At 35.0% G+C, this 27,051-nt stretch overlaps 1 protein-coding gene across 2 annotated transcripts in view; it reads right to left on the bottom strand.

Moving 5' to 3' along the window:
* The window catches only part of STXBP5L (syntaxin binding protein 5L), a 419,474-nt gene extending 396,447 nt beyond the window's left edge, over positions 1–23,027 (bottom strand). For both annotated transcript variants that reach the window (XM_008708188.2, XM_040621308.1), the window contains exon 1: positions 22,839–23,027. In XM_008708188.2, the coding sequence (XP_008706410.2) occupies positions 22,839–23,027 (189 nt within the window). The remainder of the gene's footprint in view (positions 1–22,838) is intronic.
* Positions 23,028–27,051: the final 4,024 nt, after the last annotated feature.

The raw sequence follows: 27,051 nt of genomic DNA, 5'->3' as shown, positions 1-27,051 counted from the left end.
TTAAGAGAGCCTTAAAGCCTTTTTACATAATAAAGTGCTGAACGGTTTTTTTATGCATAACACAATAAAGTGTTAATATCTTAACTATATAAAGTGGGCTTTTGGGTTTTTTTTAAGATTTTATTTATTTATTTGACAGAGAGATAGCCAGCGAGAGAGGGAACAGCAGGGGAGTGGGAGAGGAAGAAGCAGGCTCCCAGTGGAGGAGCCCAATGTGGGACTCGATCCCAGAACGCCGGGATCACACCCTGAGCCGAAGGCAGATGCTTAACGACTGCGCTACCCAGGCGCCCTAAAGTGTTTTCTTTTTTTTTTTTTTTTAAGATTTTATTTATTTATTCCACAGAGATAGAGACAGCCAGCGAGAGAGGGAACACAAGCAGGGGGAGTGGGAGAGGAAGAAGCAGGCTCATAGCGGAGGAGCCTGATGTGGGGCTCGATCCCAGAACGCTGGGATCACGCCCTGAGTCGAAGGCAGAAGCTTAACCGCTGTGCCACCCAGGCGCCCCACCCTAAAGTGTTTTCTAAACAGTAAGAAAAAGCCAATGAAATGAAATACTCAAAGACAACAACTAATTCACTACAGAAGAAATACAAATGAGCAATAAGTATTTTTATATGCAAAATTCACTACTAAACAATGAGATACAAATTAAAACAAACTCAAGTTACCATCTGTTGCCAATTATATAGTCAGGTTTTTTAAATAATGGCAATTTCCAGGGTTTTCAAGGGTAAAAGGAAACAAGTAAGCTTTTTCCCCAACTCCCCATTTTTACTAAGGTATATACTTAACAAATAAATGAAAAATTCTAATAAAAATACAAACTCGTATATCTTTTCAGTGAGACAATTGGATTATATGTATCAAAATCTTTTAAAAATATGCTTGCCCTTTAGCTATGTAATTGTTCTCCTAGGAATTTATCCTAAGGAAAAATTCTAAGCAAATAAAAATGCACAAAGATATTATCGTATTTCATGAAAGTAAAAAATTAGAAATAATTGGGGATTTGTTTAAATAAGCTAGAATCCACAAATATAATAGAATTCTAGGCAACCACTCAACCATATGGAAAAAAACTAAATAACCACAACAGGAAAATGTTCATAACATATTAAGTAAGAAAAAGTTACAAAGAATGTATAGATCCCATTTTTATATCTAAACTTTGCACATAATCATAAACAGAGAAAAACATCTCGAAAATAAATACTACAAAACGTTAGTGGTGGTAGTATCTGGGCAAAATAATAGGTTTCTTTTTTCGCTTATCTGTATTTTCTAGTTTTGCCACAAAGAATACATATTACTTGTAAAATTTTTAAAAAATAGAAGCTTAAAAGAGAAAGAATTCTAGGTACATTTAGGTACTCACTAAACACTTCTTGAGTTTAAAATAACTCACAGTAAACCTCAATATAATTGAAAAAGTTAAATTTATACCCTTACTAATGGGGTTCAAAGTCAGATTTAAAGTCTACATATAACCCAGTAAGTTGTATATCATTAACAATTATTTACTATTATGATGATGCTAAAATCCTTTTATTATTTCAATTAATTTCAGTATATACATCAAGATTTTAAGTTTATTTGTTGTTTTAAAAAAATACTGAAGTTCTAGTTTCTAGTCTGGCATATAAGGAAACTAGAAGTTGTAAGTCCCATCTACACAAGAAAAAAGCAGGAGAAATTGAAAATCAATAATTTTTCTTAGATCTATCAGAGAACTGAGGTCACAGGGCAAACCACTGCCCCCAAAACTGGAGAGATAAGACAGGCAGATGAAGAGAATCATAGCTTACTGGAACAAAAGCTTAATAGCAGAAACCTCTATATGTGGACCAGTACAGAGAAGGAAAATCTAAACCGTTACTGACAAATTGATGGAGGTTCCTGTGGATAAGTTTGAGAGTTAAAAAAAACTTCAACAGACCCAGTTTTAATGGGGCCCCCACACTTTTGTGGCTTTTACCTCCAGAAGCCCTACCAGGTTCTCACAGTGAAGACAAGAGCCTCCTGATTCTGGCAGAAAGAAGGAAAAAGTAGACATTTAGAAATACACCCAGAACTTCTGTTGTTTTTAACAAGTCCAGCCTTCAAGAAAAACTATTTTATCAGAACCTAATCAACTGGGGAAGGGAAATACTCAACTCCAGTACCCCAGCCCTCAAGACATATATGGGAAATATCAACTCTGACCTTGCCATCTCACTTAAGGGGGGAAAAAAAAAACCCAGAAAACTGAGAAGTAATTGTAAAAGTCCCAGTCCAAAGGCACAAGCTCACTAAAGTATAAAATGAAGTGTAATTGCTAAGGGAAGAGGAGAGAAAATTCAACCATATAAAATGGTCAATAAAACCTGAAAAGGCAGAAAAAGAGTATAAGAAAAAAATGAAAGAAACAAAGAATATGTGCAACAAGTAGAAAATGGTAACAAATATGGTAGATGTTAATCCAACTATATAAATAACCATATATTAAACATCAAAAGACTAATAAATACACCAATTAAAAGAGGGGCAACTGTCTGCCTTCAGCTCAGGTCATGATCCCAGTGTCCTGGGATCTAGCCCCATGTCAGGTTTCTTTGCAGGGAGCCTGCTTCTCCCTCTCCCTCTGCTGCTCCTTCTGCTTGTGCTCACTCTCTTTCAAGTAAATAAGTGGAATCTTAAAAAATAAATAAATACACCAATTAAAAGATATATATTTTAAAGTGGATAAAAATAAACAAGACCTCAACTATATGTGGTCCACAAGAAACCCACTTTAACTGTAAAGACACAGATCAACTAAAAGTAAAGGGACAGAGAAAAATGCCAGCTAACACTAATCAAAAGAAAGTGGGAGTAGTTATATTAATTACCGGCAAAGCAGACTTCAGAACAAGAAAAATTATCTGAGATAAAAAGGGGATTTACATAGTAATAAGGGGATTAATTCTCCAAAAAGATAAAATAACCCTTAATATGTATGCATCTAACAACAGAGCATCAAAATACATAAGGCAAAAACAGAACCACAATAAGACATACACAAATACACTATTATAGTGGGACACTTTCACACCCCCTCTTAGTAATAGATCTAGCAGGACAAAAATCAGTAAGGACATAGCTGAAGTGAATAATATAATTAATCAAGTAGATCTAATTGACATTTATAGAATACTTCATCTAACAACAGAATATTCTTCTCAAGCTCATATAGAAAATTCACTAAGACAAACCACATTCTGGACACTTATTAACAAATTAAGAAGGATTGAAATCATACAAAGTATGCTCTAAAACCACAATGGAATTAAAGTAGAAATCAATAAGAGAAAGATAGCTGGAAAACCCCAAAATACTTGGAAATTAAACAATGCACTTCCAAATAGTACATGGATCAAAGAAGAAATCTTAAAAGAAATTTTAAGAGTATTGAAAAAATTTTCAAATGCTTCAAGAGAATTTGGTACCAAAAATTATTCTTCTTTTGGGAATAGAGGGAGAATATGATTTGGCAAAAACAACTGAGTCAGCAAAACAAAGACTGAACAAACAAAGATGAACACCTTGGGGGAGGGGGAGTAAATCATGAAGAAAAAGAACAACAGCACATTAGAACTAACCAGGGCAGGGAGAATAAAAGAGATAGAAAAAAAAAAAGTTTCAAAATTTTTTTGTAGTGTGAAGTTACAAGAAGTAGCTTGGTGGTTTCAGAAAACTACTACCATTCCTGTAAAAGTAATCCTTTAAGGGGATTAAGAAAACCTTGGCCAACCGATTTGGTATTAAATTAGCTTTGCTATTGGTGCCCCAGAGATCTTTAATCCTGGTTCCTCAAGATCAACCTGAGCAACTGGATTCTTACCCAGAATCACAGTTCCTCCTGCATCACTCTTGCCTCTACTCTTTCAGGTTCTGTAGCTTTCATTTTGAATCTTAATCTCTGCCTAAATTCGATCACACTAAACCAAACAAATACAATCTTTACATAACCTGCCATATGTGACTATGCCCTAAACACTTCCTTGCCTGAATCTCCACCAGACTCGGTAAACTAAGTTTGAGTGTGATACTTTCAACAGCCTGGCCATCCTTCTCTCAGATACAATGCTCTCCTCAAAATATACATTTGCTAAAGATATTCACAAATGATATTATTTTACCTCACATAAGTTTCTTTTATCAAATATCTATTTTTGCCAATATAAGAGTGACTAAAAAGTTTAGAAAAATGGAAGTAAGACCACTCCCAGCATTGTAAATTATTAGCAGTGATGCAGGCTAGATAATAATTCCTCTTCTGTAATTTGGTTAAAATAACTGGTTTAAGCTGATACCACACAGCTCAGGTGAAAAATCAGGATATCATAGGCAGCTTACCTCATTCACACTAATACATACACAACAAAGCTTCCTATAGGATTTTTGAAAATCAGTTTTATTTCTATAAATATCTTTATTTTTGGAAATCAGTGTTATTTCCACAGTATATAGAATTTTGTATATTCACCTAGCTATATAAGAATATTAAAATAAATAAAAATACTGAACTGATTTGCTATGTTGAACTCTCAGAAAAACAAGAGTTAATTCAAATCTTCTATCTATCTGCTAGAGTTAAAAATGGGTGCCTACTAGAGAATATTATATGGAGCAAATAAAATTTGCATTATTTTTTCAAAATGGAGAGGAAAAGAAAATGTGATAAATGGAGAAACAGTACAAATGAAAAGAGCACAAGCAATTGTTATACATACACACACACACACACACCATTTAGGATAGTTTTTAAGAACACTATTTCAAGTATATAATTATACAAAACAGTAGTTGTCCAACAATTATATAACAAATTAAAATCAATCAATATGGATTTTTGGCTGTCAACTAATAAGAAAATTCTCTTATCTTGGTTTTGAACAAGGCCTACATAGCAAGATATTGTAGCAACTTTAGCTACAAAAGCTACTTTAAACAAAATTGCTGAAAGAGGGGGGAGGAAAAAAAAAGCAGCCTCTAGCAGCTGTCACCTGGAGTTTGCCTGGCACTAACACCTAGCTTATGATGTTCTCCTGTTGAACATGAACAGTTTCCTAGAAAACCAGCATCAAACAAGGACACTTTATGACCATGTGAAGCAAGACAAAAAGCCACTGCAGAATCACATCTGGGTACTGATAAACATAAGAAAACTGTGCAAACCACACTAATGACTAAGTGTCCCCCACATCCAGCTAACATAAGCAACTGCTGCTTCTTTAGCCATTATAGCTTTAGCCTCATGCCATTCCTCTTGCCTCCTACATAAAAATTCTTAGGATTCAAATGATAGAATTGTCCCCCACTTTCTGACAACACTCAATTCATGCTTATTTGAACGTTTCTAAAAGCACCTAACATACACCCAAATTCTGTGACAAGTCCTAACACCCTCTTAGTGAGATGTTTCATGGCTCCCTATCATATGCAATCTCCCTTGCTGTAATAAACCCAACTTTGTCTAATTACAGAAATGCAGTATGGTTGATGGGCACAAACACTACACTTCCTTTCAAATGTTCCAAAACCCAGTCTATGTGTTATTTTGGCCAGTCTTCAGCCTAAAAATTAAGTTAGTATGATATTGGCATTAGAACAGGGAGAAAGACAGAAGAACATTTTTATTTCAGATACAAATTCTAGTACCCATCAAAAGTTAATATATGACAAAGGAGTATCACAACTAGTAGGAAAAGGAAGAATCAGTTAACAAATGATATGATAAAACTGATTGGTTATAAGGAGGAAAGAGTCATTTTAAAACAGATTCTAACTGGATAAAAAAATTAAAATATAAAAGATCAAAGCACCAGAAAATAAAATAAAATAGAAATGATTATTTAATCAAAACTTTGAATTTTAGAGGCAATTCTTTGCTTAGAGGAGATAAAATAATCAATAGATTATACAAAAATATAACTATATATATATATACACACATATATATAAAATGAAAATCATGAGCTAGGGAATTTTTTACAAAAATATAACAGACAAAAGATTGATATACTTAATTTATAAAAATTTTATACAAACTAATAGAAAATTTCTAAGAACCAAGAGATGAGAAAGTAACAGATATGAAAAAAAATTCATGTAAGAAGAAACTCAACTGGTTAATAAGTACATAGGAAAATTAATCAAGATCATTAATAACCAAAAAATATAAATTAAAATAACTAATTTTGAATTTTCATATACTAAATTAAGAAAAAGATTTTTAAATACCTAAAGCTTGTGACAGTATCATTAAGCTGGTAGTTATATAGTACTAAGGTGAATTTAAATTGGTGAATCCTTTTGGTAAATAATTCAGCAAGATATATACAAGTGTACAATTCACCTAGTTTACCTTTAGGAATCTAGTCTGGGGAAATAATACTATATATGCTGAGACAAAGAGAAAGACACATGCATTATACCATAATATTAAAAATGGAAACAACCTGAATTTCCAATAATAAAGGAAGAGTGTATCCACTGGATGGAATGTTATAAAGCCATTAAACTTATGTAAAGAAAAAATTCCTAACAATATAAAGACATTTATGTTCTAATGTTAATCCAGAAAAACTAGCATGTAAAATTCTATATGTCTATAACATAATATAGCATAATATCCATAATATAACTGAGATACTAAACATACGACATATAATGGCCAGACCAGTATGACAACAGAATTTTGGCCCACAAACTCTGCAGCAACCAGCCCAGAAAACCAAACCACAATCCCTGCAGCAACCATTCCAGGAAGCCAAATCACAACCTCTGCAGTAATCAGCCTAGAACATTAAGAATTGGTCAATGACTGCCAGGTTCCCTAATTGTTATAGACCCTTTCCCCCACAACACTTCAAACTCAGTATGAATAAGAGAAAACCAAATATGATTTCCAAGCCAATCACATAGGATGCCTCATTTATAGTCAGCCTGCCTCCAGTTTCCCATACCAACAACCTCCTATGAGAACATATCTGAAGCCTACCTTTTTTTTCACTATAAAGCTTTCTCCACTCCCCTACTTACCTTTGAGTCTCTGCCAAATGCAAGTAATGGTGGCTGACTCCCTCACTACAGCAAACTCTAAACAAATACCCTCTGTTCTTATTTGAGTGGTCGCTTATGTCCATATAACAAAAACTAAACATAAAAAAAATACTGAAATAAAATGCACCCAAAAAGTCAATTATCATCTATATCTGAGTATTCAATATATGGATAATCCCAGAATGTTTTTCTCTCTAGCCTGCTGTATTTTCTGTAATGAGCATATCTATACCTATAATGGAAATGTAATTCTTCAATAAAAATATTTGAGGGACTACTATTCAGTAATAAAAAGGGGACAAATTACTGATACATTCAACAACACACACAAATCTCAAATACATTATATTGCATGAAAGAAGACACACACAGACAATACATACTTAAGATTCTATTTATATGAAGTCCAAGAACAGGCAAAACTAAGCTATAATAAAAGCCAGAAATTCATTGCTTCAGGAAAGGGGTGGAAGTGGGAAAGTAACTGGAAAGGGGCAGGAAGAAAATTTAAGATTTAAGGTAATCTATATCATATTTTGACTGATGGCTACATGGCTATGTATAACTGTCAAAATTCACTGAACTAGTATTTAAAACCTGTGAATTTTGTTATGTGTAAATTAGACCTCAAATTCTTCCTTGTTCTTCCCAACTTTGCTTGCAGCTGTCAAATTCCAAGTGTTCAACTCTTAGCACTGTATCCTCTCAATATTTATGTTTTGCTCCAAGCTTTTTAATCCTATAGCTCTATGAAAATGTTAAAATTAAATAAATTATTTTTATGGTAAATGTATAATCCTGCTTTGTATGAAGGCAGGTATTAGATTAGTTATCAGGGAATAAAAAAAGCATGATTTGAAGATTATTCTTTGAAGATTACACGGAAACCTTTCAAGGAGAAATTGGTAATAAAAGAGAAATGGTGACTTAAAGAGCTATTTTAGTATATTAATATTATCAATAAAAGTATTAGACTTATTAGGAGAATAAAAGTATAACAAAAGAAATATGTTTTAAATATCTTCCAGGGCGCCTGGTGGCTCAGTCAGTTAAGTGTCTTCCTTTAGTTTAAGTCCTAATCCCAGGGTCCTGGGATACAGCCCTTCATCAGGCTCCCTGCTCAGTGGGGAGCCTGCTTCTCCCTCTCCCTCTCCCTCTGCCCTTCCCCCACCCGCTCATGCTCTCTCTTGCACTGTACTCTCTCTCTCTCAAATGAATAAATAAATTCTTTAAAAAAAAATAAATATCTTCCAGATTCTTTCATTTAGAATAAGAGAGCTTTTAGCCAGGAGAATATAAATAGAAATTAAGATAAATAAAGAACAAAGAGAAAGACAGCAAATACACTATAAAATGATTTTTGAAAATAGAAATACAAGGTAAAATGAGGAAAGTAGTAAGGGAGCAAAGAACCTAAACCATTTAAAAAAGAAGAAAAGGAAGTTCCATAAAAGTTACAAAAAAAGAATTAAGTACACATTGCAAATCATTACTTACATAAAAATATAACTGGTTCATTTAGTGTGTGCTGGCCTCACAAATTAAAAAAAAAAATGGCCCAATTACAAAGTGCCTAGTATACAGTTATATATAAAATAGGCCTTTGATAAATAAGTATATAGTAAGTAATATACATAAGTAAATGAATTCACCTAATACCCATGCTGAGTAATTGTCAAAACACAAAGAGTATTGAATATTATCTCAAAGAGTAAAGAAATTTTGGTTATGACAGAACTGGAAAAAGCAAAGATCCAATAATAACTACCTAAGGATGGAAGAGAATCAGAGTAAGGAAACTTCTGAATTATATAAGTAATCAATAAAAATAATGTACAGATATTTATAAATGGAACTCTCAATAAATCAAAGTTATGTTCCTCATAAGTATTCTGATCCTCTCCTTAATTCCCTCCAATTCAGTTTTTCAAGTATCGTTAGCCTATTAACCTGAGTCTTGGATATCTTATAACTTAGAAGAAATCTAAGAGAAATTAGAGCTGACTAATCCACTTTCAGCTTCTTTTTTAAGATTTTATTTATTTATTTATTTTTATTTTATTTTAGAGAGAGAAAGAGAGAGCTCAAGAAAGGGGAAGGGCAGAGAGAAAGGGAGAGAAAGAGTTTCAAGCACTGAGTCTCAAGTCACCCCTGAGTGCCGAGCCCCACTCGGGGCTTAATCTCAGAACCTGGAGATCATGACCTGAGCCAAAACCAAGAGTGGGATGCTTAACCAACTGAGCCACCCAGGCTTCCCTCAGCTTCTTGCTATATAATCCTAAGTACTATAAAGCCCTTGTCAAATAAATGTTTTATTTTTTTCAACTGTTTTTTTAAATATTCACTTAAAAGAAGAGATATGTGAAACTATTCTATCCTAATCCCTCCAATAACTTATCTCATAAATAAAAATTAATACCATTGAATACAACCTAAAGAATCAACTCCAGTCTTATTTTCACATATTCTTTTATGTCTCTAATATTTTCCTCTTTTCTAATAACCTAAGGGAAATCTACCCCCACAGTAGCACCATGAAGTAGGAATAGCTTAGTCTGACTTAAAAATATTCTTTTCCAATTTCTTAAAAGATGTGACCATCCCTAGAAAATAAAATTTAAAAATCTAAAGTCTGTTTTTCATCTTGTAGTACACTGAACAACTTCCTCACACATAATCTAAGAGTTCAGAAAGGAAATAGCAAAGAATTTTGTTTTCAACAACACACACAAAAGCATAGGATACCTGATCTTCAAAACAAAACAAAACTGTGACTTTACACAAATTGAATTAAAGATAACTTCAAGCCAGATGAAAATGCAGTGCGAACCTTGTTTGGTTCCCAAGCCAAACAAATCAATTACAAAAAGATACTATGGAACAATTGAGGAAATTTAAACATTACCTGCATATTAGAATGTAAAAAGAATTCTGTTAATGTTTTTAGATATAATGGTATTAGAGATTTTTTAAGAGGAGAAGGGGGGAAGTTTATATATATATATATATTTTTTTTTTTAAAGATTTTATTTATTTATTTGACAGAGAGACAGCCAGCGAGAGAGGGAACACAAGCAGGGGGAGTGGGAGAGGAAGAAGCAGGCTCCTAGTGGAGGAGCGTGATATGGGGCTCAATCCCAGAACGCCAGGATCACGCCCTGAGCCGAAGGCAGACGCTTAACAACTGAGCCACCCAGGTGCCCCGGAAGTTTATATTTTTGAAAAAGAGAAGGGGGGGGTTCTTATCTGATCTCTAAAATTTTTACAGATGAAATGGTATAATGTCTAGGATTTGCATTAAAACAATAAAATGGGTGATCAAGATTTGCAAAGTTGATAACTATTGAAACTAAGAATTTATTAGAGTATTCTCTCTGTTCATTTTCCAGAAAGTAATTTAAAAACAAACAAAAACAGACAGGTGAAGGTAATGAACATCTTTGTGAAAGGCAGAATAAATGGCCCCCTAAAGAATCTGTGAATATGTTAGCTTTTATGGCAAAGGGGAATCAAGGTTGCAGATGAAATGAAGATTACTAATCAGTAGACCCTGAAATGGGGAAGTTAACCTGGATTATCCTTGTGGGCCCAATGTGACCATAAATCTTTAAATATGGAAGAGGGAAGCAGGAAAGTTAGTCAACGGTGATGCAATGTGAGAAAAATTCAACTGGCCAATGTTGGGAAGAAGACAGAAGAAATTGTAAGCAGCCTCTAAAAGCCAGAAAAGGAGAAAACACTCTCCTAGACCCCTACCAACACCTTGATTTTAGCCCAGTGACACCCATTTCAGACTTCTGACTTCCAGAACTATCAGCTAATAAATTTGTGTTGTTTTAAGCCACTAAGTTTTTGGTCATTTGTTGCAGCATAAATAGGAAAATAATACAATATTCTAATAGAATTACATATTTTTATTTACCTGAGAGGAAATTAAAGCACAGTGTGCTGGAAATTCAAATGAAATATGAATCAAGTAAAGAAAAAATTTACTCATCAAGCAAAGAAAAAATTTCCAAATCAAATACCCTCACTACTTTAACGGTAAAATCTTTCCTCTTTTCCCCCTCTACCTTTCCCTTTCTGGTGGCCTTAACTTCTTTTCTATGGCTCAACTGCATTAGCCCCACTACAATATACCAAAATGATATTAAAATCTACCATCACTGCTACTTTCCTAACACTTTTCTCCTTACACATCTACTTTTTTTTTATGTACCCTTTTTTTTCAGATTTTATTTTTAAGTAATCTCTACACCCAACCTGGGGCTCAAATTTACAACCCCAAGATCAAGAGTCACAAGCTCTACTGACTGAGCCAGCCAGCCACCCCTTTACACATCTACTCTTTTTTTAAAAAGATTTTATTTATTTATTTGAAAGAGAGAGGGCTCAAGCGGGGGAGGAGGGGGAAGCAGAGGGAGAAAGAGAAGCAGACTCCCTGCTGATCAGGGAGCTGGACATGGGACTCGATCCCAGGACCCTGAGATCATGATCTGAGCCAAAGGCAGATGCTTAACCAGGCAGATGCTTAACCAACTGAGCCACCCAAGCACATCAACACATCTACTCTTTAAAGTACTAATTCTATCAACTCTATTCTCTATTATAGTGTGACCTTAATTTTATCCATCATCTTAGTGAAAATATTTTTAGCCTAATCAATTCCCTCTGGTCTAAATGGGCTCTCTCCGTTCTGATTTGTTTGTTTTTAATTTTGTTTTCACCATCCTTGACCTCTCTGTGATGCTGAGACATCCTTGAATTTCTTTCTTAATATTATTTCTAAAGAAAGCATCAGATTATTTAACTATACTTTTGAGTTTTCCTCTTATCATTCTGCTTACTTTTATTTCTCCTTCGTTAGGTTTTCATTTCTCATCTACTCAGATGTTTACAAACCATAAGCATTTCCCTCAGACTTACTCTAACTTCTCAATTGATCGTACTACTAATGATTTTCAAACTTTTTTGTTTTCAGATTTGTAGAAAGGTGGTTAGTCAATTTGTAATGAATAAATTAGACTGAACATTAAGCAATTCAATTAATTTTCTTGACAGTCTAACTTTATTGTGTATATTTAGGTAAAGTACTAGTTTTTAATGTCACTGAAATTTATAGATGATTAGCAAAGCAGAAAAATTATTAAAAACTAACAGTTTTCTCTAGCTACCAATCCTTATCTTTGAATCCAGGCATCAAATCTACATCTAAAACCACCATTACAAAATGGTCAATTTTATTTATAATGAAATATACATATCCTACTATGAAGATGTTTTTATACTATTTTCAATCCAAGAGATGTTTACTGGATATATATAATCCAATTATAAGATACTTGCCTAAAGTTAAAATATTAAATATTATATTCATTTTCAAATTCAAATTCATTATATTGATTATGTATCATTATATTCAAAATAATTCCATATACCATCAATATCAACTGGTAATTTTAGGCCTCCAATGAAACTAAAATCACACTCTCCTTTCTAATATCTTACATAAGTCCGGAAAATATCTTAAATGATTTTGTTGATAAATCAACCAAAAAGCATTATTTCACTCATTATAGTCAGTTGGCTGAGAATGGTTTATGTCCTAATCATTTTTAACATTGTACAGTAAATATCTTTTGAGCAATAAACTTGTTAAATATCTCCTTGTGTTCCTTCAGTGACTATGAATGTTCCATTTAATCAAGCCTCTACACAGGTATTACCATGGGCCTATTATGCAGTTCCTGGAGGTCTTGTAGTCTATTCCTTAAAACTACTTTCTCTAAATCCTTAAATATGCTTTCTGTTTTTGGTTTTCTCAGATTTAATCACTGAATTTCTAACAGTCCTTATCAATAAATGTTAGCATTATTTAGAAAGTTAGGAATGATTCCCTAGTGTATTATACACATTAAGGGATTAGCCTTTCAAATATTAAAAAGATGTTTTAAATTTTTTTAATTTAAAAAAAAAAGAACACTGCAGCTACAACCAAAACATTTTATAAAGATTATTATTTTGACAATTAAGTAGGAACAAAAAACTCAGTTTTCTCTAATAGGACAAAAACTCAATTTAAAGCTTAAAACAGAGGCGCCTGGGTGGCTCAGCCATTAAGTGTCTGACTTCGGCTCAGGTCATGATCCCAGGGTCCTGGGATTGAGCCCCACATCAGGCTCCCTGCTCAGCGGGAAGCCTGCTTCTTCCTCTCACACTCCCCTTGCTTGTGTTCCCTCTCCTGCTGTCTCTCTCTGTCAAATAAATAAATAAAATCTTTTTAAAAAAATAATAAAATAAATAAATAAAGCTTAAAACAGGGCTTCTACTTGAAAACTTCAATGAATACAAAGTTATTGCTATTAAACTAATATGTAAATGGTATATAGAAAAATGATATGGGAAAGCAATACAATCATTCTATCATTAAAAGTAAACTATGTAACTTAACCCTGTGATTTTTTGCAGGCACATCTTCTAGTGAAGGCAGAAGGAGGTCTACAGAACTGCGCTAAAATTCAAGAAATACAAATTCGGTTTAATCACTAGTAATAATTCTACAGGTATACAAACTTGGAAATTATGTTAAGTTTTTAAGTTAGTTCTATATTGAGACATACACGAAGTATGATAGCACTATTTTTAATATGAATTTTTGTCTTTTTCCTAGTTTTTTTTCTTAAATTCCATACATGAGAAAAATCATATAGTATCTGTCTTCTTCTGACTTACTTCACTTAGCATTAATACCCTTTACGTCCATCCATGTAGTTGCAAATGGCAAGATCTCATTCTTTTTTATGGCTGAGTAATACTCCATTAAATATACACCACATCTTTATTCATTCATCTATTGATGGCCACTTGGGTTGCCTATTTGGCTATTATAAATAATGCTGCAAAAAAACATAGTGGTGCATATATCTTTTTGAATTGGTGTTTTTGTTTTCTTCACATAAATATCCAGTAGTGAAATCACTATCCATATGGCATTTCTATTTTTAATTTTTTGAGGAACCTCCACACTATTTTCCATAGTGGCTACACCAATTTACATTCCCACCAACTCAGCACACAAGGGTTCCTTTTTCTCCACATCCTCACCAACACTTGTTATTTCTTTTTTGATTCCAGCCATTCTGACAAATGTAAGGTGGTATCGCATTGTGGTTTGATTTGCATTTCCCTGCTGATTAGAGATACTGAATATCTTTTCATGTGTCTGTTGGCCACCTCTATGTCTGTTTTGGAAAAATGTCATTCAGGTTCTCTGCCCACTTTTTAATCAATTTATTTGATGTTTTGGTGTTGAGTTGTGTAAGTTCTTTTTATGTTTTGGGAATTAACCCTTAACAGACACATGATTTGCAAATATCTCCTTCCATTCAGTAGGTTGCCTTGTCATTTTGTTGATGGTTTCCTTCACTGTACAAAAGCTTTTTATTTTGGTGTAGTTCCAATAGTCTAGTTCTGCTTTTGTTTCCATTGCCTTTGTTTGTGGTATAAGGAAGTGGTCCAGTTTCATTCTTTTGCATGTAGCTGCCCAGTTTTCCCAGCACCATCTCTTGAAGAGACTGTCTTTCCTTATTGTGTGTTCTTGCCTACTTTATCATAGATTAGTTGACCATAAGGATGGGTTTATTTCTGAGTTTTCTATTCTGTTTCATTGATCTATGTGTCTATTTTTGTGCCAGTATCATACTGTTTTGATTATTGGAGTTTTGTAGCATATCTTGAAATTGGAAGTTTGATACCTTCAGTTTTGTTTTTCTTTCTCAAGATAAGTTTTGCTATTCAGGGTCTTTTGTGATTCCATATAAGTTTTAGTATTATTTGTTCTAGTTCTGTGGAAAATGCTGTTGGTATTTTAATAGGGATTGCTAATCTAATGATTGCTTTGAGTGGTATGGACATTTTAACAATATTGGTTCTTCCAGTCCATGAGCCTGGAATATCTATTTGCTTGTGTCATCTTCAATTTCTTTCATCAGTGTTTTATAGTTTTTGAAGTACACGTCTTTCACTTACTTAAGTTTATTCCTAGGTATTTCATTCTTTTTTGTGTATAATTGTAAATTGGATTGTTTTCTTAATTTCTCATTCTGCTACTTCATTATTAGTGCATAGATATACAACAGATTTCTGTACATTACTTTTGTATCCTGCAACTTTACTGAATCCACTTATCAATTCCAGTAGTTTTTTGGTGGAGTCTTCCAAGTATTCTATATATAGTATAACATCATCTGCAAATACTGAGTTTTACTTCTTCCTTACCAATTTGGATGCCTTTTATTTCTTTTTCTCATCTGACTGTGGCAGCTAGAATTTCCAGTACTATGTTGAATAGAAGTGGTAAGAACAGACATCTTTCTCTTGTTTCAGATCTTAGAGGAAAAGCTCTGTTTTTCAACATTGAGTAAGAGCACTATTTCCTTTTAAGAAAAGAACTGCCATACTAAATGAGACCCATAATCCAATTTGCTGACAATATACTAGCACCAAAGACTTGTGGTAAGAAAACGTGATTGTTCTCTATAGTAACTTTAAAAATGTATAAATATACTTCGTACAAGTCTATAATCCCTTACACGAGCACCCTTATCCTCTTAGGATAAATAAAGTGGGAGCCTAGAGTAACTGAATCATCTGGCCTTTGTTTCTGGTTCTTAAAAAAATTAATTTTAATTCATTTGGTACATAAATTTGTTAGTATCTCAACCCTAACAAAGTTGCTTAAGTCTTCTGGTTTGCTTCCATTCCTATTCTTAAAGATGCCCACCCTCAACTGTCCATTTTGGTAATAGGAACATGAAATCATTGTCAGACACTTTATCCATAATAAGTTATCCTTCAGTGTCAGCTGTACTACCTTTTGTTCTACCAGTTACAGTATAGAATGAGACAAATCCACACATCTCACAGAATATTTTAATGAATGCAAACTGCAGATATGTAGAACTGTGATCATGGTCTTGTGCCAAAATCAGTCATAAAACTTCCCAAATAAAATGATGTGAAATTAGAAGAGATAATAATCAGGGATACCTAGGCATTTAACCTCATTCAGCATTCTGAGGTCCTGGAAACCCTAGTTCTCCACAGTCCACATCTACGTTTCTTTCTTTCTTTTCTTTAAAGATTTATTTATTTATTTTTACAGAGAGAGAGAGAAAGAGAGCATGAGCAGAGGGACGGGCAAAGGGAAAGAGAGAATCCTCAAGCAGACTTCCCACTGAGCAAGGAGCTGGACACCGAGCTCAATCCCAGTACCCTTAGCTGAAATGAAGAGTCGGACACTTAACCGACTGAGCTGCACAGGTGCCCCTCTACACCTGTATTTTTTATTTTACAGCCATTTATCTGAGAAGATCTGATGCTATATCTGGTATGAGGATCATATTACAAATTTGTTTCCTTGCAGAAGTTATGCTAGTTATCTACATGTTGTCTCTGACACCATGACCATTTATAAAAACAGCTTACAAATGTTGATGAATAGGGAGTTGGCTAATTTAAGAGTTTATTCAAAACTTTAGGAATCATTCCATCTGGTTCTGGTGATATATTTATTTTTGTCTATTTTGTTAATAAGGTCTAGAGCATCCCATGTGTTTGTCACTGTCAATCTAGTACTTCTAAATTGTTACCCTAAAAAGATCATTTAGAAACAAAAGTGTCCCTTATATCTTCCTCAATAAAAACTGAGACTTCATTGAATATTTCTACAATCTTCTTTTTCATATCTTTTTGAAAATTATACACGATATTCCTAACGTGGTGTCACTCACTGAATGGTTTCCATGTCTTTATGTTACATAAATTTACTTCATAAAAGCCTTTTCCAAGAGGCTGTTCAAAACAAAGTCTAAGTTGCTTTTTTTTTTTTTTTTAAGTAGGCTCCATGCCCAGCATGGAGCCCAACATGGGGTTGAATTCAAGACACTGAGATCAAGACCTGAGCTGAGATCTAGAGTTGAATGTTTAACTGACTGAGCCACCCAGGCACCCCTCTAATTTGCTCTTAATACATCATTCTATCAGCTTCCTTGTCTCATTTATTCATCTTTTCATTCAACAAATATTTAACTGCTTTCTATGTGGCAGGCACTTTTCTATGAATTGGTAAGATAGTTGTGAACATAATAAGGCCCCACCCTCATGGAGTTAAATTATGATAGGAGAAGCAAATAATAAGTAAATAAATATATATAATGTAATAACAGGCAGTTGTATTATCAGGAAAAAGTAATCAAGATAAGGGCAGAGAGGGAGTAAGCAGCAATGAAGATCTCTTTGAGAAGTTAACAATTAAACTAAGAACTGAATAATGTAAAAGGAATATATAATACAATTATTAGAGAGGGTAGTGTTCCATGTAAAGGAAACAGCAAATGCAAAAGCCTTGAGGCAGGAATCATGTCTGAGAAACAGTAAGAAAGCCAATGTACCTGTTGCAGAGTAAGTAACAGAAAGCACAATAGAAAGTGATGTCAGGACCAGGACCATTTATATAAGACATTAATAGGACTGTTGTTTTTATTTTTAAGAGAAATAAGAGTTCTGAGCAGAAAGTACATAATATGATTTAAATTTTAAAAGGATTCTACCACTTATTATGAGAAGAGACTGTGTAGTGAAGCTTGAGTGAGAACAGAGAAAATACCTAGAAAGCTGTAGAATAGTAGTCCAGGCAAAAGATGTGGTGGAAGTGAAGAGATGTGGTCAGATTTAGGATGTATTTGGGGGGGGGGGGCAATAGAAAATTCTATGTTCTCAATGTCTCTGTTTCCTTATAAATTAATCATGTTGCTTTTTTTTTAATAAGTAAGAAAGATAAAGCAGAAAAAATACTGGATTTAATAATGGAAGAGCAGAGCATTAGACTTAGCTATGCCTCCTACCAACTTGAAGACCTAAGGATATCACTTAAATTCTCTGGCCTCAGATGTCCTATCAGTAAAATAAAAATATTTACACCTTCTTTGCCTTCCTTACAGGACTGTTACAAAGGTCAAATGGGAGATCTTACAGATAAAGGTCTCTAACTTTAATTTAACCAACTCACTAGATTAACAAAAACTTCCCATTCTCTTGGTAAAACATAGACTGATACTAATGATTCCCTGAATGCTTGATATTAGTAAACTCTAGCTAGAATACTTATCCTACTACTCTCCTACTCCTGGCCTAATTATGTGTAGGTCAGTTAACTATAGGGATGGATATATATATGCATATATATATTTTATATATAGATACACATGCATGTATCTCGTGTGTGTGTGTATATATATATACACTCACCTATACTTTTTATATATATGTGTGTATTTATAGTTGATTCTTGAACAACATGGGTATGAACTACATGGGTCCACTGATGCTTGGAATATTTTTCGATAAATGTAGTATAGTACTATAAATGTATTTCTTCTTATGATTTTCTTAATAACATTTTCTTTTCTCCAGTTTACTTTATTATACAGTGTAATAATAATACATATAAAATACAAATTACGTGTTAATCCACTGTTTATGTTATTGGTAAGACTTCCGGTCGACAGTAGACTATTTATAGTTAAATTTGGGGGGAATCAAAGTTTTTAGGGAGTTAAGATTTGGGGAGTCGAATACATACAGATATTCAATCATGTGGGGGGTCTGCATCCTTAACCCCACCTTGTTCAAGGGTCAACTATATATTCACCATATGTATAAACTGTCAGATGATACTTACATATCATCTAGAAGGACCTGACGCCTGCTTCAAAAGCATATAAGTTCTTATTCTACTTTAAATAAATTAAAACCAAAAACTACACATAATGAATTTGGAATGGTTTGTGGAAGAAAAGTCCACACAGAACTCCAATTATAGAACCAATGCTCAACAAAAAAATCTTGTTCGTTTATCAAGTGATTTGTAAATTGACGTATATTTATATGTTTTCATTTAAGATAAAATGTTTAAAACATATATCATTATTAATAACTTTCTGCTTTAATCTCATTTCAATTAATCAACCAACCATGTATAGATTATTTCATTCATAAAGTATATCAAGTGCCTACTATAATTGTTTTCATTACAGCCATGTATTAGAATCTCCTGTGGGGACTTTTCAAAAAATGCAAGTGCCCAGGCCCAACCCCTAGAGACTGATTCTCTAAGATGGGTGGAGCTAGAAATCTTTCTATTACACAGAGTTAAGAACCACTGGCCTGCTAGGTAATAAGCAGCCTAGCAATGATATGGAAACAAAATATATTTACCACTCAAAGAGTTGACATATAACGATAGTGACAAAAAAATAAATTTTCTAATCACAATAAGGTGCTACATTAACTCTATAGGAATATGCCAGGTGCTATAGGAAAACAGAAGAAGGGAAAAAAAAAAAACTCTGCTTTGGGCAGGAAAAGAGGAAGGCAGTGGTCAGAGCTGGTTTCATGGAGGTGGTACTTTAACTATGAGATAAAAAGTAACTGGCGAGGGGCGCCTGGGTAGCACAGTCAGTTAAGCCTCCAACTCTTGATTTCAGCTCAGGTCATCATCTCAGGGTCCTGGGATCAAATCCCTCCTTGGGCTCTGTTCAGCAGGGAATCTGCTTGAGGTTCTCTCCCACCCCATCCCCATTTGAGCGCAAGCGCATGTGCACACACTCTCTCTCTAAAATAAATAAATCTTTAAAAAAAAGGAACTGGGAATTCTCCAATTTTACTAAAGCTGGAAAGGATATTGTAGTTAGAAGCAACAGATTGAGAAAAGGCATTGAGATATGAGAATACAGTGCTTTCAGGTAATGAAATATGCTTAGGAAGTCAAGGAAATGAGGATGGAAAGGTAAACAGGAATCCCATCTAAAGGGAACTATATACAGATCAAGTTAAGCAGTTTGACATTTATTGTATAGAGCGGTAGTTTCAAATTGTGTTTCATAGAGTTCAGGTTCAGAAAAGGCACTTTTTTTCATACTTTTACTTTTTTAAAGCCAGCAAAAATCCTACTACCTGCCAGGGATAGTATTATACAATAAAAACCAAATATAAAAAACAAGCTTTTTATAACAGCTGTATAATTTATTATAATTTATTTTTTAAATGTATGCCAATAAAGTAATTTATTTGTTTTACTAGATGTTATTTACAGGGTTTCACATTAAACTTTTGTTTGTAGAGCATCACTGCTCTGGGAAACCAACATCGAATTTTTAGCAGGGAAATGACATAATGAACATTTTAGTTCAGAAATAACCATTATTATAACAAAATCAACTGAAATAGGGTAAAACAAGACGTAAGAAGATCAGGAAGGAAGTGATTTCAAGAGACTAACCAAGAAAATATGACAGAAAGAACAGGTACTAGAGATGGCGAAAAGGGAATAAATTTCAGAAATACTAGGGAAATGGAATAGATAGGATTTGATAACTGATCAGAAAATAGAGAGGAGGATGGTTTTCAAAAGAGCAGATTACAGATTTGTACTTTAATTTTGGCCATGTGGAAAAGGTACAAGTACCCAAAAGGTGCCAACTGCTTAGTACTCAGAATAGAATGTTCTTTGCACATTCAATCAGTGAGTCCAAATGAAGTCCCCATTTTAGTAACAGTTCTAATTTTGAAACATCCTTAAACCATTTTTATATATTTTATTATAGTCCAGGTAACCTAAAGTACAATCATAAAATCACTTTTTAAAATTAACTATATTACTATCCAAAGATGCCATAATACTTTTCCCATTTAGTAACATTTCAATACTATTAGTGTTCCACTTATATAGCTATCTATCCTTCTAATTTCTTTGAAAGTATAATTTCGTTACCTATATTATTATAGCCCACTGCTTATAGTCATTCCACCAAGAACAAGGTGATTTTAAAACTTTCAGAACAATATAAAAATAAACATTTATCCCCTTTTTCAATTTATACATCGCCTTCACCCATTGTTTTGTTTGATCTTCCCAATAACCTTAAGTCAGAAGAGCAGAAATACTTATTACTGTACTACACATGGGAAAATCAAGGCTCAAGGCAGATAAATGGCTTGCCCAAGATACATGGCTGGCAAATGACAGGACTTTAAATAAAATACAATCTGATTCCTAGGCCAGTGTTCTTCCTACCATGCCATATGTTTTTGAATTAATACATATTTAACTTCTGCCACTTCTCATGTCTATTTCCTGTCTGAATAAATGGGAAGATATATAGTTATCTTGCATAACTTTTCCTCTCTTGCATTCACCCATTTACCCTGAAATTTTTAATTTAAAACCTTCTCTACCAGGTTCAAAACCTCAATAGTCCAATGCCACTCTGTTTCAGAGGTCTATCTTTTCTACATCAATTTTATCTTGACCAAAACTCTCCTGCCTCACATTCACGAAGTAAGAGAATTTGGAAATTTTTTCAGAATCTTGGAATGGAAACAGTAATATGTCAAAGAATAGATAATAAGGGCCTTATTCCCCTAACTAGCAGTTCAAATTTGACCCCTAGGACACTTTTACGTATTTGTCTCATGACCAATATTAAACCCCTAATCTGACATATTATTTCAAATTGATAATGAAATTATATACAACTTTGTATACAAATTTTATGCATACAAACCTCATAGGGTAGAATTATATCTTTTAATCTGATCTAATTCTAAATCAACTCACTTTTAGGTAAACCAATATTAATATTTTACTAATTACAGATTCGATGTTTTTATAATGACCCTACTGGGAATGGAGACTAAGACAATAATTGAAACTTATGTCATTATATATAAGTTATTTACTACAAAAATAATTTTAATAATTTCAAAAAAATCTTTTGAAGTACCAAAAAATTTAATAATTTATGTGATTTCAAAATTTATGATTTGTTCTTATGTATTCAGATACTTTAAACTATATTAATCTGTATCATATGAATGACTTAGTAGCTTTTTAAATTGTACATGGTAGGTCAAAAACACATTCCTAGGCTACCCCCCCAAAAAAGAAACAATAAAAATTACAAACTATGTCAGAAAATATAACAATATCTATATATTAAAGCATTTGTTTTGTAAATTCTCATCTCTCCCCATCAAAATCTCTTTGTTTTGCTTATTCATTAGAAATTAAACATTAAAGCATAATTACCTAAAATGTTTCCTCACTAAACCAGAAAACAGGCTATTTTTTAAGTTCTTACAAGAATTAAATCCATTGCATTTGTTTAAGAATCTGGGGGTGCTTTTCTACAGAATTTTAAACAATGAATGTAAAACAATACTGTTAGATCTTTTAATGGATGTATTCCTTTAGCTACTATCTACTTCTAGCAACATCTTAATAGCTTCAATCATTTTATACAGCACAGTAACATAAAATAACAATTAGTTTCTCTGAATGTCAACAAGGAATTAACCAGAATGATTTTTTCCTTCGGTTTTCTACTTATACATAAATATTACATTAAAAATGTTGCCCACAATTTGGGCCTTAACATTGTCTTGCAAATTCTACTTTTTTACGTTTGCTTATTTCCACTTCAAACTACCATAGCTTTTTAACAATGCCTAGAATAACTTTATTAATTCAAACATCTATCTGTAGAGTTCTCTGTCCAGGACTGTCAAATGCTGGCATCTCAACAATTTCCAGTCCCTAGTGTGGGTGGTTTTTTTGTTTGTTTTTTAATTCTTCTTTCCTCCCAACGGTAAAATAAAGAAATAATAGGCTTTAAGCCAATTCAAAACTTACCTTGCAAATCTGGAAATACTCTGAAGTCAGGGTTTCCTGAATCTCCTCTTTGAGAATCCCTGCAGTCCCTCCTGGATGTATGGAACCACTTCCAGCCCCACCACCACTGTTACTGCCACTGCTGCTACCACTGCCAGGGGAGGAGGCAGTTAAGCCATCCAAAACTTTTCGGAAATTAAACTTCTTCATTTTAAAAACTGTTGAGAAATTCAAAGGAAAGGGTGACTTAACACATGGACTTATACCTGGGTAAAAGTGTTTAGCTGTTCATTAGTCAAGGCAGTAGCCCGTCCCCATTTTACAAGCATTGGCTTTAAATGACTTAAAAATGAGAAAGAGTCATACTTCATTTTGTCAAATTTTAATTCAAAAAAAGAACATCCTTTAAAAAGAAATAATAAAATATAACTCTAAAAGCAACAGTATTTCCTCCTCATACATCAAATTTTCAAGGGCTTTATCCCCAGCTGTAGCTACGCTTTATCAGCACTGGGGTAAAAATAAAAGGCAGTGTCATCATCGTCATTAGCATTATATCATCATTATTATTATACAATCAGACAGGAGTCCAACAGACCAAGACTCTGTCTCTCTTAAGGGCGGGCTTTCCTTCTAAAGGTTCAGCTCAGAATATTTTCAGAAAAACGATGTTGGGGTTGTGCAGTGGGAGAGCCGCTATTTACTACCACCTTCTGGGCTCTCCCCCATCATCGTCAACGCTCCCTTTTTTTCAGTAGGTAATGAGGGGTAGGCCTTTTACCATTCCCCACCCCCAAAAGCCGGACCCCAAAACATATGCGGGTGACCCAACAGCAACAGCCGACGGGAGGGGCGCGCGGCGGCGCCGGCTGCCTCCGCTTTTCCCTCCACCCCCCCTTCCCTCCCAGCGTGTCCAGCCCTCCTCCCTCTTCTCCCCCCTCCACCCACCCGCCCACCCGCTCTGCCCGCAGCCGCCGCCGCGCTCGCCCGCCGGTCCGCTCTCCCCGCAGCACCGCGGCGGCTCTTGGGGGACGTGAAGCAGTGGCGGCGACAGCTGCGGCCCGAGTCCCGCCTCAGCCTGCTGGGTGCGCAGAGCCGCCGCTCCCGCCGTGTCTCCCCGCGCCGAGCGCCTAGGCACAGAGCACACACAAACACCCTCACACAGACATTCGCGCGCCCAGCCGGAGCACACGCAGCCCTCACACAGAAATTCGCGCGCGGGCGCTCACGCTCATGAACACACACACACAGGTGTGAGGGAGCCGCGGCTGGACGGCGGCGTCGGCGTCCCAGAGGGATGACTATCTGACTCCCGACTTAGGCACCTTCCTCGGCCGCCACTAGCTGCCAGCCAGCCCGAGAAGCTGAAGGTGCAGAGGGAGGCGGGCTCGCAGGCGTCAATCCCGCCGGACTGCCGCCGCTTCTCCTGTCCCTCTGGTCGTGGCGCCCGGCGCTCTCCGAGGTCCTACCCAGGAAGGCAGGCTCGAAGGAAGGCTCCGCCCTCCCGCCGTGGGATACAAGCCCCGCCCCTGAAACGCCCCCTCGTTCGCCCCGCCCCCTCCACTTTGGGCCGCGCGGCGCCGGAGAAAGGGGCGGAGAGCTCTGGGACGTCAAAGGGCGGGAGTAGCCTCGGCTCCAATCCTAGGCTCCATAGGGCCAAGTTCCGCGGTCGCGAGGCGCGGAAGAAATTTGGGGATAGGCCGAAGAAAAAGCCAATGAAAGGGGGAGGGGAGAATTTAGAAAGGTAGGTGAAGTATTTGATTGACGGTGAGATTGGCCAGTATGCTGGGGGGCCGTGTTTTGGGGGCTGTAATTGGCGCTACCTGTTGAAGGACGGAAGTGTGAATCAATAGAATGCGTGGAAGCGTGCAAACTTGGGCGCCCTGAGTCCGAGGCTGCTGGAAGGGTTTCCCTGGGTCTGACCCTGGTCGATACTGTGAACTGGGCAGGTGATTTTGCAGTTTATCACCTCTTCGCTCTCCAGGTGCATCTACTGAGCTTCCCTCACTGCCCTGCCGCTTGCTTAATTGCCTAACAAGTCACCTCTGCCAGAGAGAATTGTGTTTCAGTAGACTTTTGGAATATTTAGCCTTTCAGATCCTAAAGAATCAATGGCTAACCTTGTTTCTCCTAATACGTAGAATTACCCCTTCCCCCCATTTTCACATAAACAATTTTTTTAAAGAAACATTTCTCTAAGTAAACTGTGTCAGTAATATATTTTAAGCTTTTCCTATGAGTCACAATAATCATTTTGAAAGATGCAGTATTTGGTGCAGGATTAGAAAATATAACAGTATCAGGATGGGAAAATTTGGTTCTGAGCTCTGACTTGATACTGAATTGTGGAAAATTTAGACCTCGATGTCTTCGTCTGTGAAAATGAAGAGCAGGGGGCCATAGCTAGCTTTAGACTTCAATCCGGGCAACACAGAAGAGTTCATAAGTAATCATCTCATATAGTCTTACATTTTAGAAATCTTCAAGGATGACTTTTTTTTTTTTCCTGGTGGAGGAAGGGGATGGGATGACAGGGAAGACCTGAAAGAGAAACAATTTATCCAAGGTCACATAACAAGGAAACAGAGATGAATTAGAGCTCACCTTTTCCTTTTGAATTTTTCAGTACTTAATGTCTATTTTACTCCTTTTGAAACCTTTCAAAGACCCTCAATTGCCACAGCTAGACAATAACACTTTTGAGGGCAGGTATGGAATTATATATTTCTTCTATCTTGTCTAGTATCTAGCACAATGTTTCACAAATAAGAGGCACTTAAAGGATTTTGAACAGTTGGTTTGCTAATGTTACTAGTAAAAGATTTAAGAGATGATGCCCAATTATATCCTATTCTATTTGGGAGGGGTAAAAATAAGGGTGGAAACAAATGCCACGTCTGATGAAAACTAGATCTCGGTAGGGTTTCTAACAACATGTACCTTTGTCTTTACTCTATTTTTCTACTTTTTTCTTCTTTTCTTCCTGGCCCATTTCACCTCCAAGCATGGGTGCCTATTAAGGTTAAAGAGTTTGCTTTTCTCTTTCTCTTTAACTCTTTGAGAAGTAGCATTATTGTCTAAAATAATGGGCTTAGATGCCTTCCATCCCATCATCAGAAAGTCTATTGACAATTCTTTAATTTTCAAACAAATGAAAATAAGCCTATAGCAAGTGATGGTTTGGTCTTTTGATGAGAGTGAAGATATCCTGATTCAGCAAAAGGAGATATAATGTTTACAAGAGAACCCCATAAACCACTTGTTACTAACACTGTACTATATCAGCAAACTAGGTGGTGGTTTTACTCTAAAAACTGGGGAGAAACTGAGAACAAAAGACACAAAACAGATTGACAAAGACTCTGCTTTAGACCCCATAGGGAATTCATTGGCCTACTTGAGTTAAAAAGATGTGACAGAGTAGATATTCCTTCAGATGGGAAAACAAATAGGAATGGGAAATGAACGAAAAGCCAAGTCAGAATATATAAATGTTTCTAACAAATATTAGAAACCTAAAAAAAATATGATTAGAATGCTGAGATTGTGGAATCTTTGGGATTATTTTAAATATCTTTGTTCTTTCACAGAAGATAGCACAGTGCTTCGTACATAGTAAGTGCCCAGTAAATATTAATTTAAATAAATGGCAGCAAATAAAATTTTAATATAATTGCAATCTCATAGAGTGGGAAACTGTGGACAGAGGATATTGTAATGCCAATTCACAAACTGTGAGCAAAGGATAGAAATAAACAGAAGAGTGCAGTATGTATGTGAGAAGACATCACAAACAATTATAGCTTGAAAATTTTGCAGGATGAGAGAAGCACAATGACATAGCTATGGAAGAAAATTCCATCCTTAATTAATTAAAAAGAAATAAGATGTTATCCTATAAATAGTGGCAAAGGAAGTGACACCAGACTATGAAATATACCATAAAAATGATGTAGAGAACTTTAGAATTGGTCCACATAGTAATAAAGGAGAGCTTTGTTTATTCTACTACAAACTAGAATACTAGAATTTTGAGGAGTTTCTGATAAGCCAAATATCTTCCTAAAATGGCAAGTATGAAGACTGCACAAAAGAAAAATAGTCTAAGTTTAGTCCTTGGAGCAAAATCATCAAATTATTTAAATAAATCTAATACACTGAAAAGATTTTGAATATATGTTAAAAATATATTACAACTCACTTTAAGGGTTTGTGATATTGGATTCAAGCCAAC

The sequence above is a fragment of the Ursus maritimus genome, unplaced genomic scaffold (assembly GCF_017311325.1).
Source record: "Ursus maritimus isolate PB19 unplaced genomic scaffold, ASM1731132v1 scaffold_4, whole genome shotgun sequence".
NCBI classification, from domain to species: Eukaryota; Metazoa; Chordata; class Mammalia; order Carnivora; family Ursidae; genus Ursus; species Ursus maritimus.
Note: the sequence above shows the minus strand (reverse complement) of the source record. Positions and strands in the feature narration are given on the sequence as shown.